Source organism: Tigriopus californicus, chromosome 5, assembly GCF_007210705.1.
Source record: "Tigriopus californicus strain San Diego chromosome 5, Tcal_SD_v2.1, whole genome shotgun sequence".
Classification (NCBI taxonomy): Eukaryota; Metazoa; Arthropoda; class Copepoda; order Harpacticoida; family Harpacticidae; genus Tigriopus; species Tigriopus californicus.
In genome coordinates, this window is record NC_081444.1 from 6,695,653 (window position 1) to 6,708,907 (window position 13,255).

General features: G+C 44.7%; 5 protein-coding genes across 6 annotated transcripts in view; all 5 read left to right on the top strand.

Annotated features, from left to right (window-relative positions):
* The first annotated feature begins 3,954 nt into the window (after positions 1-3,954).
* Positions 3,955-9,254, top strand: LOC131880295 (exportin-4-like). 2 transcript variants are annotated; one of them, XM_059226885.1, is made up of 10 exons: positions 3,955-4,230; positions 4,494-4,599; positions 4,671-5,344; positions 5,416-5,760; positions 5,833-6,776; positions 6,854-7,140; positions 7,982-8,338; positions 8,400-8,746; positions 8,821-8,913; positions 8,982-9,254. In XM_059226885.1, the coding sequence occupies exons 1-10, from the start codon at positions 4,183-4,185 to the stop codon at positions 9,174-9,176; spliced, it is 3,396 nt and encodes a 1,131-aa protein (XP_059082868.1). In that variant the 5' UTR covers positions 3,955-4,182; the 3' UTR covers positions 9,177-9,254. The 2 variants fall into 2 exon arrangements, with proteins under 2 accessions (XP_059082868.1, XP_059082870.1); XM_059226887.1 differs by lacking the exon at positions 3,955-4,230 and having other exon boundaries at positions 4,675-5,344.
* Positions 9,255-9,890: 636 nt separating this feature from the next.
* LOC131880302 (vesicle transport protein SEC20-like) lies at positions 9,891-10,999 on the top strand. Its single transcript, XM_059226900.1, has one exon. The coding sequence runs from the start codon at positions 10,081-10,083 to the stop codon at positions 10,888-10,890; it is 810 nt and encodes a 269-aa protein (XP_059082883.1). The 5' UTR covers positions 9,891-10,080; the 3' UTR covers positions 10,891-10,999.
* Positions 10,960-11,733, top strand: LOC131880303 (mitochondrial import inner membrane translocase subunit Tim29-like). The gene has a single exon (XM_059226901.1). The coding sequence runs from the start codon at positions 10,960-10,962 to the stop codon at positions 11,641-11,643; it is 684 nt and encodes a 227-aa protein (XP_059082884.1). The 3' UTR covers positions 11,644-11,733.
* Positions 11,734-11,735: 2 nt separating this feature from the next.
* Positions 11,736-13,255, top strand: part of LOC131880304 (iron-sulfur cluster co-chaperone protein HscB-like) — a gene marked incomplete in the record, with an annotated part of 1,697 nt that continues 177 nt past the window's right edge. The window contains 1 exon segment of the mRNA XM_059226902.1: positions 11,736-12,406. Coding sequence (XP_059082885.1) covers positions 11,736-12,406 — 671 coding nt within the window.
* LOC131880750 (protoporphyrinogen oxidase-like) lies at positions 12,563-13,153 on the top strand. Its single transcript, XM_059227444.1, has one exon. It carries the CDS (start codon positions 12,563-12,565, stop codon positions 13,151-13,153), a length of 591 nt encoding a protein of 196 aa, XP_059083427.1.

Here is a 13,255-nt window from a genome sequence, read left to right on the forward strand (position 1 = left end):
TTTATAAAAATGTGCCTGACATTGTCAACAATCATGCTTACAAAGAAATGCGAGGCAACACAATACGGTTCTACTTACGTCTTGTCAAACTATGCTGGTATCAACGACTCCCGGTGTATTCTTTTCCAACATGTTGGAACAACTATATTTTAACAAATGACATTAAAATTACAAGCCTACCTAATTCCCTGCGGGGATGGACCCAATATTTGACGGAAACAATCACAAAATCTTATATAACCAACTGTAACATAACTAACTGCTTTTCCTGTTCCTAATTCCTTTCTTTCAGTAACTCAGACATCCTAGTGAACCAAGTTAAGCTTGGGATCTTTGGCGTAGGTACGGGAACATCCCAGGTTGGAAGCCTTTGTTATCGGACCATCAGTCTTAACTAGTCAAGGTGGCCCATGAAAACAAACCACATGGTTTATGGGTCAACCTAGGGATCTCATACATTTTACTATTCATTCTATTTTATTTTTCCCGCTTTGTACTTATCTATCTTTAATTTTATCCAGAGACCCTAAATAAAACATCATCATCATCATCATCAAAACTTTGTTAGACCTCTATTCTTTGAAGTCCTGCAGAGCTCATTGGAGATACATACTCCAGATGGAATTGGACAATAAATTTGAAGAGAGTCAGCATACTCATTGAATCACAGGATTTCAATTTTAGACATATCCAACTGCATGTCTGAAAGACCTTAGCCACTTTGACTTCAATGTGTTCATTGAATTTACCGACATCCTGAATAATCACCCCCAGATCTTTAATTGACTCAACTTGCTGAATGGGATTCCCCTGCTGTATTTTAAACCAGTGGGCAGGGCTTGAAGTAACTCGCTACTTTTTGGGTACTACTACCGGTAACGCATTACTTTTCTGAAAAAGTAATGGTAACGGAACATGTTTTTAGCCTTCCCGTTACCGTTACTTTCTTTTCTACTTAACCAGCATTTTTTTCCATATTCCCTCTCAAATGCAATGAATTACTTGCCACTGATGGGATCAAATAAATAATCTCAGGAGTGATTTGTTTCACGTCATATTTACTAAACGTTAGAATATTGCAAAAGCGTTATTTTGTTATGAAAGTAGCAGGTAACGGTAATGCCTTTCTTTTTCTAAAAAGTATTGGTAATGGTAAGACGTTGCTTTTTTTGGTTAGGGTTTGAGCCCGTCCAATGGGGATATTACAGGGAGATTCTTCCACATACCAACTTGGTGTGATCTGCGTAATAAGGTGCAGTGGAATTTCTTTCTAGATGCTGTAGTGGCAATATATAGATAATAAAGAGTGTAGTCTAAGAGTATAAGGGTAGAGCCTTTAACATTTGACAGAGAACCAAACTCATTCTCCTCTCTTGTACATGAAAGGCCAAACCTTTCATTTCCAACAATGGAGTGCTACAAGGCAATCCAATCTCACCAATATTATTCAACTTGTATGCATGAGACATCCAAGATTATTTGAAATCTTTCAAGATTACGTGAGTTTTTTTTATCAATTTTTTGTCATTGTCCTCTCTTTTCATTTAAGTAACAAAAATACAGAAAAAATTAAAGCTTAAATTCATGAAAGCAAAAAAATAATTCATTACGGCTTTGTTGTGCACAAGATACACTTCTACAGAAGTAAGTTTGAACCTTAAATTGGCCCACCAGAGTATTTGCAACGTCAAAAACTTTCTTGGCTAGCAAGCTGCCCCTCATACCCCTTTAAAAAGAAAGAACACCAACAAGTAGGCATTGATCCAGTAGCAGGATTTAAGTCAGACTTGGACTTTTTTTTGACTAAAATTCCAGATCAACCATCTATTCAAGGACTAGCCAGATCAGTCAACTCCAATTCGTTGGTCAATCAAATAATACATATAAATAAACGTCAAGTAAAATGAATAATCTTCTCGTCTTGAACTGCTGGGATTCCAATCCTGGTAGCGGTAAGGAAGTTTGCAAAAAAAAATTGCAAGAGTGGTAGCTGGAATAAAAAGATGCATCAAGGCAGTTCCAAACAAACCAATGTGTGGCATTGGATTGGACCTTCAATCTGATTCCAGAGGGATTCAAACTAAATGCAGATGCCTACATTAAAGTTTCAAAGTCTACTGGGAAACCCTTGATGAGAAAAGTAGCATAAAACCAGCCTGTTGTCTTTCAACTAGACTTTGCTCCTGCTCATTCAGCCAAAAAGACAATCTCCTCTTTAGCTAATGAGGGATTCCTGCTTTGAAGGCCTAAACTATGGCCCCCAAATTCTCCAGATCTTAAAACTCTGGTCTATGCTGTGTGGTCCTTTGTTGAGAAAGAAGCTTGCAAAGAAAAGCCCCCTTCAACTAAAGTTCTAGGCAGCCAATTTGAAGCACCATGGAAAAAATCCCTCCAACCAAAATCCGCACTTTTTTTCACCATTTTTGGATCAGATTGGCTAAAGTCATTGCTTTAAAAGGATCCTATTTCAAAAACTAAGCCTTACATTTTAGGTGATAGCAACATTTCCATTTCATTGACCTAAGGCAGACAAAAGGATGAAAAAAGGGCACTCAATTTTGTCACAACATTTACAGTTAAACCTATTTATACCTTGATGTATTAGTTTAAAGCACCATTCTGGGTGATCGAATTTGTAACTTTTTCCTTGTTTTTCTTCATCCTCTGCAAAAGAGCTGATGTCAGAGATGTGTCAATTGAAAAGAGTAACTCAATTCCCTCCTGTTTAATTAGCTCATTCTTGTCAGCTTTCCAACTCACAAGAAAAGAGTTAAATGAGGTAATTTTCCTCAAGGGTTTTCTTTACAGAGGACATTAATTTTCCCGCTAGTGTTGTACAGTGGTAGGTTAGTCCACATTTTTTCTCTTATGCAAACTCTAAGAGGAAAATGCTCATTGCTCTATTGATGAGATTGGCAAGGAAAGTCAAGTTGAACTTACTGATTTACCCTATGTTCAAGAGGTGGCCAGCTCTAATTCGTTGGTCAATCAGGTAATATATGAACACGACTTTGAGTAAAATAAGTAGTTTTTTCGTGGCGGTAAGGAAGTCCGCAAAAAAATATAAAGCTTTTATCGAGAAAATGTTTGTTCAGCATTTAGTTCTGAATTGAATATCATACTTTCACTCTCTAGTGATTTCAATTGCATTTCTAAGTAGTTTTAACCGATGACATTGAAACAAATTACCAATTCATTTCTATTGGAGGACCAATTTTGGGGGATCCTCTGCATCTAAACACAAAAATGTCATTGCAGTCAAAAAAATAAGTTACCAACAGAAAGATACCCTGACTACCATGAGAAATTGCCTCAAAATTGCCAATTAAAGCAAAGTTTGCCACCAAATATCCTAAATACCATCGACATTCAGGTAAAAACGTCACTAAAAATTAGTTGTATGTAGCTAGCCTCCTCGTTGTTGTCCCTTTCACACTTCCCTCTCTTGCCCTCTAGCGGTCACTTTCTACACCCCCCATCTCTTGGCTAGGTTCGCTTCTTAACTTGGGGTGAGGATGCCACCGCATTGGCCCGACCTCAGTGCAGAGGAAAATGGATTTTGTCTCAACAGCTCTGTACACCAAAAAAGAGGAGGGTGACTGCCTGATCAGTAGTAACGACCTACAATCGCTGGGCCTTCAACGAACGCTATCAGTGACAAGCTCACTCTGAATCCGGCCACGTTGGCGGATGAAAAAGCATGAGTCACTGTACACCAAAATTTATGTACCAGCTGATGAAGGCAAGCGTTCGCATTTTTCTTTGCGCTATGCGAGGTCTGGTCAGTATATGGTCTGTGGAGGATGCTGGCTACTTACTTACTTGCTGACTTACTCGTTGGCTGACTGGATTGAGTTGGCTGGCTCGTTTTTGCCTTCGTTGTGTTCTTTGTTGTTACGAAGTTTCTCTCCGCAGCGTTGAGAGTTGGCGCTGCAGCGGCTCAACCTACAGTTTGTACGCCTCAAATCACGCTCGCGAGACCCGCTCGTCCAACCGTCCCTGGGACTCCTGCCTCCCTCGTCTACCCGCGTCCAGAATGACGGGCATGCCGCCTTGATGTTGTCGAAAGATCTTGGACCCTTTTGGACCCTTTTACTGGCTCCAATCCCTTAGTCCCAACACGCTAAGCTCAATCACCCGAGTCAATCAAGTCTGGTTCTTGTCTTGAGACTCATCGTCATCATGGATCAGGCCCGTCAAGAATTAGAGACGGCATCTCAGATTCTGTTGGTGAGATTGCGATTTGGCGGAATGCTTATGTCATGTCTTCATTCTCTTCCAACTTATCTTATCTCGATACTGAAAATCTTTACCAGTCCCAAAAATATGGATTCATATTTTAAAGCATGAGGCAATCCTTGTTAGGGCTATATGTAGTCTAAGATATCGTCAATGTTCTTGTGTTATCAATTGGAGCACAATAGCACTTCAATTGTTCGTGGGTATGAGAAGTGTCAAGATTGTGAAGTGATATGCTTTCCTTCGTTTTTTAGGCTCCTCCGAATATGGTGTCAGCCACTGAGCGCAGCAACGCCGAGAGTATCTTCTTGCAGTTCAGAAAGACCAAATCGCCCTTTCAACTCTGTAAACACATTTTGGGTAAGAGTTCTCCAGCGTTGTCGGTTTCAAAGACCGCGGGCGGCTCTTAACAATACCATTTTCCTTGGTAGAAAGCAGTCAGGCCGAATATGTTCTTTTTGAGGCGGCCGGGCTGATTAAGGAGGGCTTGATCCGAGAATGGTCATCCTTGGGCGAGCCGGATGTCAAAGGATTGAGGACCTATTTGTTGCGCTATGTGATTGAACATCCCAATTTGTCCAGTTATGCTCGAGAACGAATCGTCCAGGTCATGGCCATCATTATCAAACGCCAATCGGTGGATGATCTGGGCGAGGATCGGCGGATGGTGTTGCAGGAAGTGCAGCAACTCATCAGTAATGGCAATATGCAGATGCAGATGATCGGTTGTAGCATCTTGAGTGCCATGATGCAGGAATACGCTACCACGGTCAAATCGTCGGACGTGGGATTGGCCTGGGAGATCCACTTCCGAGTCAAGAAGCAGTTTGAGTTGACGGATCTGAAGTCCATCTTTCAGTTTTGCATTCAAGCGCTGCAAGAGTTGAGCAATCGGGTTCAGCAGCCCATCGAACCGGACTTGAATAATCTGCTTTTGAGACTCATCTCATTGACGGAGTCCGTGCTCAGTTGGAACTTTATCAATGTGCATCTGCCTAAGAAACTCATATCTGTGTTTGAATCCGACCAAAACCCCTCCCTTCGGCCCGGAATCACGTGGAAAGACATCATTCTGGACCCGAGCATCATCCAATTGTTCTTTAATGTAAGGCGTTGTCGTACCTTTTTCGTTGATTGGTATTTTGTCGGAGTTTCCAAGTGACCTTGTTGTTTCAGCTCCATCTGAAAATACGCTCAGATTCCGAACTCACCCATCACTCGTTAAACTGCCTGATTCAGCTTTCGAGTTTGAGCGGGAGTGTGATGACCAAAAAAGAAACCCGTCTCGAATACCTGACCAACTACATCAAGGAGTTCCTTACCCTTTTGCACAACTTAAAGGAGCTCGGATCTATCCGTCCCATGGAGGCCTTGGGCTGCTCCAACATGATCCGGCGCCTGATGCTCTTCTTTCCGCCCTGTTTATTGAACAATATTGACCAGGGTGTTCTGGGGGCCTATTTGAAACAGATCACTGAACTGACTTGTCATTTCATGAAGGCGGCTACTCTCAAGGGAGCGGTAAGTCGCTCTATTCAAGTGGGTACTGATCATTAGTGATTCGATATCAATGCTATGCTGTCTCGTTTCCAGCTGGATGATGAAGCCTCGATGTACGAAGAAGCGTTTGAGCACATGCTGGAAGCTTGGGTGTCAATCCTCCACTACTTTCAATCATTTCCCCCCGAGTTCTGCCAGCAAAGCTCTGTGGAGATATTCAACACGTACGTTCAATGCAATTTGGCTGCTCCCGACGGAATTCGTAACGCCAACGGTGAAACCGACGATATCAACATCGAAGACACCGAGGAGATCGATCGAAATCGTTACAAAGAGACTCTCGCCACGATTGGTGCTCTGGGACGAGAAACTGCGGCTCACAGCATGAACATTCTCACCCAATTGCTCGAGAATCGCCTCTCTCGTCTTCACGGTCAAATGCAACGCCTCATCAGTCACGGCTCGACTGATATTGATCGGGTCTTGGGAGACTTGTACGAGGACATCCATTGGATTCTCTTGATCGCGGGCAACGTGATTTGCTTGGACACTGACGGCGAAGCAGCCCTTATCCCATCCGACATGATGCGGTTGAGTTTGGAGCAGGCCACTCAAGTGAACGTGGAAGTGTCTCTGCGAGTGCTGGCTTCTCCGGGTCAACCTTCGTCGGATGTTCCCGGCTATGAAGCCACGGATCCCATCATTCGAATGGTGGGAAACGTGTTTAAGTTGGCTGAGGTCGAGAAACGAGCCACGGAGGCTGGTTTCGGGTCCTTGACCAGCCCTGAGGTGAGTTCGAGTATTGTGTGGTTCATTCGCCGGTACGTGGTCACTTACTTGTCCATCCATGAGACATATTACTCGGAAATCAGCATGGCCTTAGTCACGGCCTTTGGCGAGAACACGGAGGGTACGGCCTGGACTATCAACTTCTTGCTGGACAAAATCATCTCGAATCTAACCATGCTTTGTTCCGAGCCCAAGCTGGTGGAGGACACGGTATTGCTGTTATTGTCCTTGGTGGACGGAAAAGACAAGTGAGTAACTTTTTTGATGGCATGCTGGAGTCGGTTTCAAATAACCGTCTGGTGGCTGGTTCAAATGTTCTTTGCAGAGGTCGACAAATTCTCAAAAGTGAAGGTCTGTTGAAACTCATCGAGTTAGAGACCAGTGATAGGTTGGGGAGCATGCCATCGACGGCCCAACGGGGCCTTTTAAAGGCCCTAGTCTTGGTGGGCTCAGCTTGTGAAGACCACTCGTCCAAAGAACAATACTGGAATCGTGTTCTCGTCCCCTTGAAAGAAAAGTTTGGCCAAATAATTCAACGGCCCGATTTTAAGCAAGTTTACAACGACGAAAAAATCCGCCAGGCCATAATACGATATCTCGAATCTTTCATTGGTAAGCAACAAAAAAAAATACGGACGCTTGAGATTCATAAATTTAGAGACAGAGGAAAACTGCAATTGCATATTCAGCAATTTTATGCATATTTTGGCTGAATTGCACATTGCTTGCCAATTTTCTGCTGTACCGTACANACAGCAGGTGGGTGGGTGGGAGGAATATATTAGATAAACTACAAAAAGGTTAGAACTAGAGACGGTAGGGAATTGCAAACGCATATTTGGCACATATTATGCACTTTTCGGCCACAATTGCATAGTTGGTTCAAGTTTTTGCATATTCCAACAAATAAATTTTCTCTGCATATTTTGAGTCATTTTGAACCCAAGGAAGATATTAGCACAAAGACTTATTAAGTTATTTTTAACATTTTCATTGACAAGCCTAGTCATGGCTAGAAGAAATCAAAACCACCATGTGAGCAAGTGATGGTCAAGACTCTGTAGAGACAAATCATGGACAAAGTGACCCCAAACATGTACCGCGCTTACGGAAAAATTGCAATTTATTGCCAATTCCCAGTATATTGGTGAAATTTGGAAAATGTATAATGTATTGACGTATTGAGTTGGGAAAATTATTTCTGTTCTAAAACCGCATTAAAAGCTTTTGTAATTCATTTTTCCCAAGTATAGCAAAAAAATGAATAAGGGGTAGCTCCTCTTTGGCTTCATCTACGGTGTTAAGGGCTTTTTATTGAGTGTTCTTTCATGTTGAAATATTCTAGGAGTTTCTATGTATTGTATATTTAATACATATTTTTGAAAAAGATCTTGCATATTCCCCCTCACCTCTATTCATACAATTGTCTACAATTCTATGTTTGATGCTTCAGGTGTGGCTCAAGGAGCGCATGTCACCACGGTTCAACAGATATTCGGGTTTCTTCATCCGATCCTCGGGAACCTGGTGGAACTCTTGGGTGTGATGCACAATTACCCCAATGTGGTGGAACTCATTTTGGAGCTCTTTTGCGTGGCGGCTCGCAAGATCTTGTGCTATCTCAATGCCACTGACACGAAGAATCTCTACCAAACTTCGGTGGATTGTATCCAGGTCTATGCCAATCATAATCGAGGTAAACGGAGCGTGGAACGAGAAGCTGAAGAAGAGCAATTTCGCGACCTCCTTCTTCTCATGGAGCTCTTGACTAATTTGCTCTCGAAAGATTTCATTGATCTGGCACCTCATGGTAAGCAAGAATATTCTTTGCAGTAGTGTGATGATCCCATTGATTTTTCCCTCTGGTTTAGACCCATCTTCTCCAGAAACGGATGTGACTGCAGCGGATGTGTGTTTGTACGGTATGAACATCATCATGCCTTTGATGACTTTGGAACTTTTGAAATTCCCATCGCTGTGTCTTCAGTACTTCAAGACGGTGACTTTGGTGTGCGAGATCTATCCTGAAAAGATTAGCACGCTCAATCCCGATCTCCAGCAGAACCTGATTCGTTCGCTCGAGCTCGGTCTCACCACCATCGGGGTAGACAATGTCTTCACCCTCTGCTGTGACTTTATTCAAGTATTATGTTGTTATCTCCTCCGGTCCAAGAAACAGGACTCATCCATTTTCGAGGCCCTCAGACCCTTCTTGAAGGTAAGCGACTCAATGAAAAGCCGACACAATGGAGTTGGAAAGTACGAAAGCGAAATAATACGTGCCTGTTTCAGCTCTACATGGACTTGATTTTGTCTCAAAACATCAACTCCGATCTAATTCCGCACTCGAGTAGCACCCTTTACGTCCTGATTTGTTGTTACCAGGTAAACGAAGCCAATACTAAAATGTTGTCGGATTAGATACTAAATAGATTATTTTTGTCCCTGATCAGAACACCTACCATGAGTTGGTTCATTTCTTGATCAACGCGCAAGAGGATCTACAGAACCGTGATCGTTTAGCAGCTGCCTTCCGTGACCTGACCGAAAACATCCCTTTTACGGCGGAGCGTATCAACCGCATTCGTTTCCGCGACAACTTTGACAAATTCATCGTACAAGTGAGAGGCTTCCTTTTGGTGAAATAGACGTGCCACTCGTAGTTGCCAAAGCGATGACGTGTATGCATTTTCGTATGGAATAGATGAGGATGAGATTGAAAGCTTTTTTTGAGGTGCTACTTTTTCATATACGAGGCAATGTTTGCCTAGTGTCGAAGGACAAGTGGAACTAAAACGGCCTATTCTTAGTAATTGGTCGAGACTAAAGGGCTGGTCGGAGATGGTTAGTAGCCAAATCCAGAGTACTCCTGGGTCACAAGGATATACTAAAAAAAAGCGACAAAACATATTTGCTCGTTTTTAGAGTGGTCAATGATTCGTCTTCCTTTATGATAGAGGGTAGGACGTATCCTTTTCTTAGCATTACTCAGTTCCATCTATCGCCTTCAGTATTGACCAACACAATTTCAACGTGTATGCGGCCATACCTGAACCCCGGTCTTAAGTCTTAACCCTGAAGTCCTAGTCCCAGCTGAATCCTAACACTCGGTTATTTTCCCGTCACCCTCCTACATGTTTATTGACAACAGGAGTAACATTCCTCAGTTGCCAATCGGGCATCGTACAGACCAAATTTGACGTGGCTAGCCGGCTAATTTCTGATAGAACCTCAGCTCAACCCTGAGTTCAGTCTTCGTCTCCTTAAAAGGGTCGGATCTGATGCTCGGCCTCTAATCTGACCTTCAACGGCCACGAATGAGCGTATTTGTCCACAGTTCGGCCGTGATCTGGCCTTGAACGGCTTTCAAACTCTGGCAAGCCTGAATTTGAGGTCACACGTCTTCTCTCAGGTGACGTCAATGGGTAGCTGAATCGAGCGACCCCAGAAAATTGAGTATCTCCACATCGCTGGTCTGGTCTGTTCGCTCACCCGTCTCAACGTCCGTCTGAACACGCCTGGCTGGCCAACCGGCTCGCCCATCCGATCAGCATGGCCCCCATCCTGTCCTTGAGCGAGCAGGTGCGCCAAGTCCAGGAGGAGATCGTCAAGCTCAACCTCAAACTCAAAGAACTGACCGAGGCCTTCGCGGCCGTGCGACATGACGCCGACATGGAAGACCTCAACGGCCAAGTCCGGAGTCGATTGTCCCAATTCCGAAGTCTGATTGACCAACTCCGACGACTGGCTGAGGCTCAAAGCCACCTCGAGGCCCAGGCCATGCTCATGGCCGACGTGGAGAACCACAGTCAGTCCTTGATCACCTCTCAACGACAGTTCCGACAGGCCAACCTCCAATGCATCCAGCAACTCGAGCGCCGGACCCAGGACCAACTCATGTCCAGCTCGTCCTCCTCGTCCCCAGGAAGAGGGCCCGGGCCAGAGTTAGGCGGGGGAGTTCGAGCCCGCCGACCCGTCACTTCACGGGATGAGCTCCTGCAGGAGAATGGCCAAGCTACGGATCACTTGGCCTCGATTTCCAGGCAATTGGCGGCCACGGTCCAGCGATCGGCCCACACGGTGGAAGAGTTGGCCATCTCGTCGCAAACCGTGAGCGAGACGCAGGGCGAGTTCAATGAGATGGGCTCCGTGATTGGGCAATCCCGGAAGCTCATCACGAAGTATGGTCGACGCGAAACCACGGATCGGGTGCTCATCTTCTTCGCCTTTGCCTTTTTCTTCGCCTGCGTTTTCTATATTCTCCGGAAACGGGTTTTGGGACCGCTGGATCCGTTCTCGTTGATTTGGGCCTCGGTCTCGACCTTGATTGTGTCCTTGCTCAACTTGGTGGGCTTGAAATAACTGAACTGTGATATTAAATGTGGAGGCCGGACCGCCAGACCTTTTTTTCAAAGAAGAAATGTGGTGATCATGGGTTATCCTGATACGATTCTGCCTTTCTCGTTACAGATGGCATTGCCCAGGGTCATGACCCGGATCCGGGATTCGTCCTTGGTCTTGCCTAAGGTTAATATCCCGGGCCTACCCGAAAAATGGAAAGGTGGCCGGGTCGAGAAATTAGCCCATTATTTGGCCAACGTGGCTCGCGATTACAGTGAATCGTTTCAGGAGCTCTACAAAGGAGCTTTGAATCGACCCCGAAAAGCGCTCGTCATCAGCTCCACCCTCGGTTTAGGCTATTATATGTACCACCACAACCCGAATGAACGCACATTCCGCGATGTTTACTTGCGGCACAATTTCGACATCTCGTTGCTTGGGGAGAATGTGCGGAATCCGTGCTGCACTCGAAGTCAGGACTCAATTGCGCGATACTTCAATTCGGAAGAGTTGCGACGTTGGAATCTCGGTCTGTTCTCGATTATGTGGCGAGATCACTACAGTGACAAGTGTGGTCATGCCCTGGCCAATTGCAAGTACACCAAAATTGGCTATTTCAATTTTTGGGACCGAATCGTGGATGTGGGTGCTTTCGATCGTTGGTGGTTAATCTCGAGGAATATGAGGGACTTTGATGTCAATCCCGAAGAATGGCATCCTGATGGATCTCCGACTCGACCCAATACGTTGTCTATGGCCATGCCGGATGAATGATCAATAAATGACAATTCCCCCTCCACTAACCCTGTAGTGTTTGATAAATTTGATAGTCGCCTAAAACCAGTGCGTAATTGCCTTTTACAGCCATGCTATCCCGGCGACTCCTCGCTGTTCGTGGATGGAGACGAGCCTATTCGTCCCAAGGGAAGCCCTCGGAATGCCCACATCCCAGTTCATGTCCTATGGACCAGCCACAGGAGCAGAATCAGGTCCAAGTTGCGTGCTCAAAGTGCTTCCTTCTTGCCCAAGTTCCGTCCAGTCTGAATCATTTTCACTTGTTCAGTCTCTATGAGACTTTCGATGTGGAGCAGAAGGTGCTGTCCTCGAAATTCAAGGCTCTTCAGAACGTGCTTCATCCGGATCGGTTCGCGGGTAAATCCGAGGATCAAGCCATACTCGCCGATTCGTGGTCCTCCGCCGTGAATGATGCCTATCAAAATTTATCCAAGCCTTTAACACGGGCATTATATCTACTTGAGTGCAAAGGACAGCCAGTGCAAGAAGGGGATGCCCAAGTTATGGACAACGAGTTTCTCATGCACATCATGGAGGTCAATGAAGAGCTCGATGAGGTGGATAGTCCCGAGGAGTTGGCTAAATTGGCCAAGACTAATCTGGATGTCCTGCAGGATTACTTTGAGCGAATTAGTCATGCCTTTCAAACGGACAAAGTGGAGCAAGCCCGAGAACTAGTCAAAGAAATGACGTATTTCTGTAACATCCACGAAAAAGTGAAGGCCATAGAAACCAAGCTCGGNGTGAAAAGTGGGGGGTTTGGAGCCTAAAAGGTGGACTAGAGACTTTTACCCAAAAATGGAGTCAAGTGCTTGAAAAGCAAGGCGTCGAGATTCGGCGAGATTCGAAGATTTCGGATCTTCGTTCAAACAAGAAAGGAGAAGAACTTCAAGTGATCATGGAAAATGATGAAGTTTTCGAATGTGATCACCTCTTCCTGACCATTCCAGCTTTCGTTTCGTCCCGGCTTTTTGACAAATTGGATCCAAACTTGAGCAATATTCTCAATAACATCCCTTTTGTCGACGTGGGCGTGGTAAATCTCGAGTTTGAAGGCCGTGTAACGGATATTGAAGCCTTTGGGTTTCTTGTGCCGTCCAATCAACCAGTTCGCATCTTAGGTACAACCTTCGACACTTGTGCCTTTCCCCAGGGAAACAAAACCATTTTCACTGTCATGATGGGTGGGAAATGGTTCCAAGAATTATTCGGAGAGAATCCGAGTCCGGATTCTCTCGGAGAAATCGCGTTGAGCGAACTGAGGCACATCATGAACATCCAAGAACAACCCAACCGGGTCATGGTCAAGATTCATAGAAAGTGCATTGCACAATATATTGTGGGTCATAAGCAACAAGTGCAATTGGCTCGGGAACGTGTGAGATCACATGGCTATCCCTTGAGTTTGGTCGGGAGCAGTTATGATGGAGCGGGCGTAAATGATGTGATCATGAGTGGCAAGCAACAAGTGCTCGCCGTGTTCGAGTAAGATTTGATGTCAACTTGACGATCCCCATTGTTTGGCCGTTTAAAAAATTGTCATGATATTTTTTTTTTATGACTTTGCAAAATCTGATGACAGTGTGAGTCC

What these genes read in the sequence shown, in the direction of transcription:
- LOC131880295 (XM_059226885.1), top strand. Translation starts at nt 4,183, where the DNA reads ATGGATCAGGCCCGTCAAGAATTAGAGACGGCATCTCAGATTCTGTTG. An exon ending in CGGCATCTCAGATTCTGTTG is followed by an intron (nt 4,231 to 4,493) that starts GTGAGATTGCGA and finishes TTCGTTTTTTAG; the next exon opens with GCTCCTCCGAATATGGTGTC. An exon ending in CCCTCAGACCCTTCTTGAAG is followed by an intron (nt 8,747 to 8,820) that starts GTAAGCGACTCA and finishes TGCCTGTTTCAG; the next exon opens with CTCTACATGGACTTGATTTT.
- LOC131880303 (XM_059226901.1), top strand. Translation starts at nt 10,960, where the DNA reads ATGGGTTATCCTGATACGATTCTGCCTTTCTCGTTACAGATGGCATTG.
- LOC131880302 (XM_059226900.1), top strand. Translation starts at nt 10,081, where the DNA reads ATGGCCCCCATCCTGTCCTTGAGCGAGCAGGTGCGCCAAGTCCAGGAG.
- LOC131880750 (XM_059227444.1), top strand. Translation starts at nt 12,563, where the DNA reads ATGGAAAATGATGAAGTTTTCGAATGTGATCACCTCTTCCTGACCATT.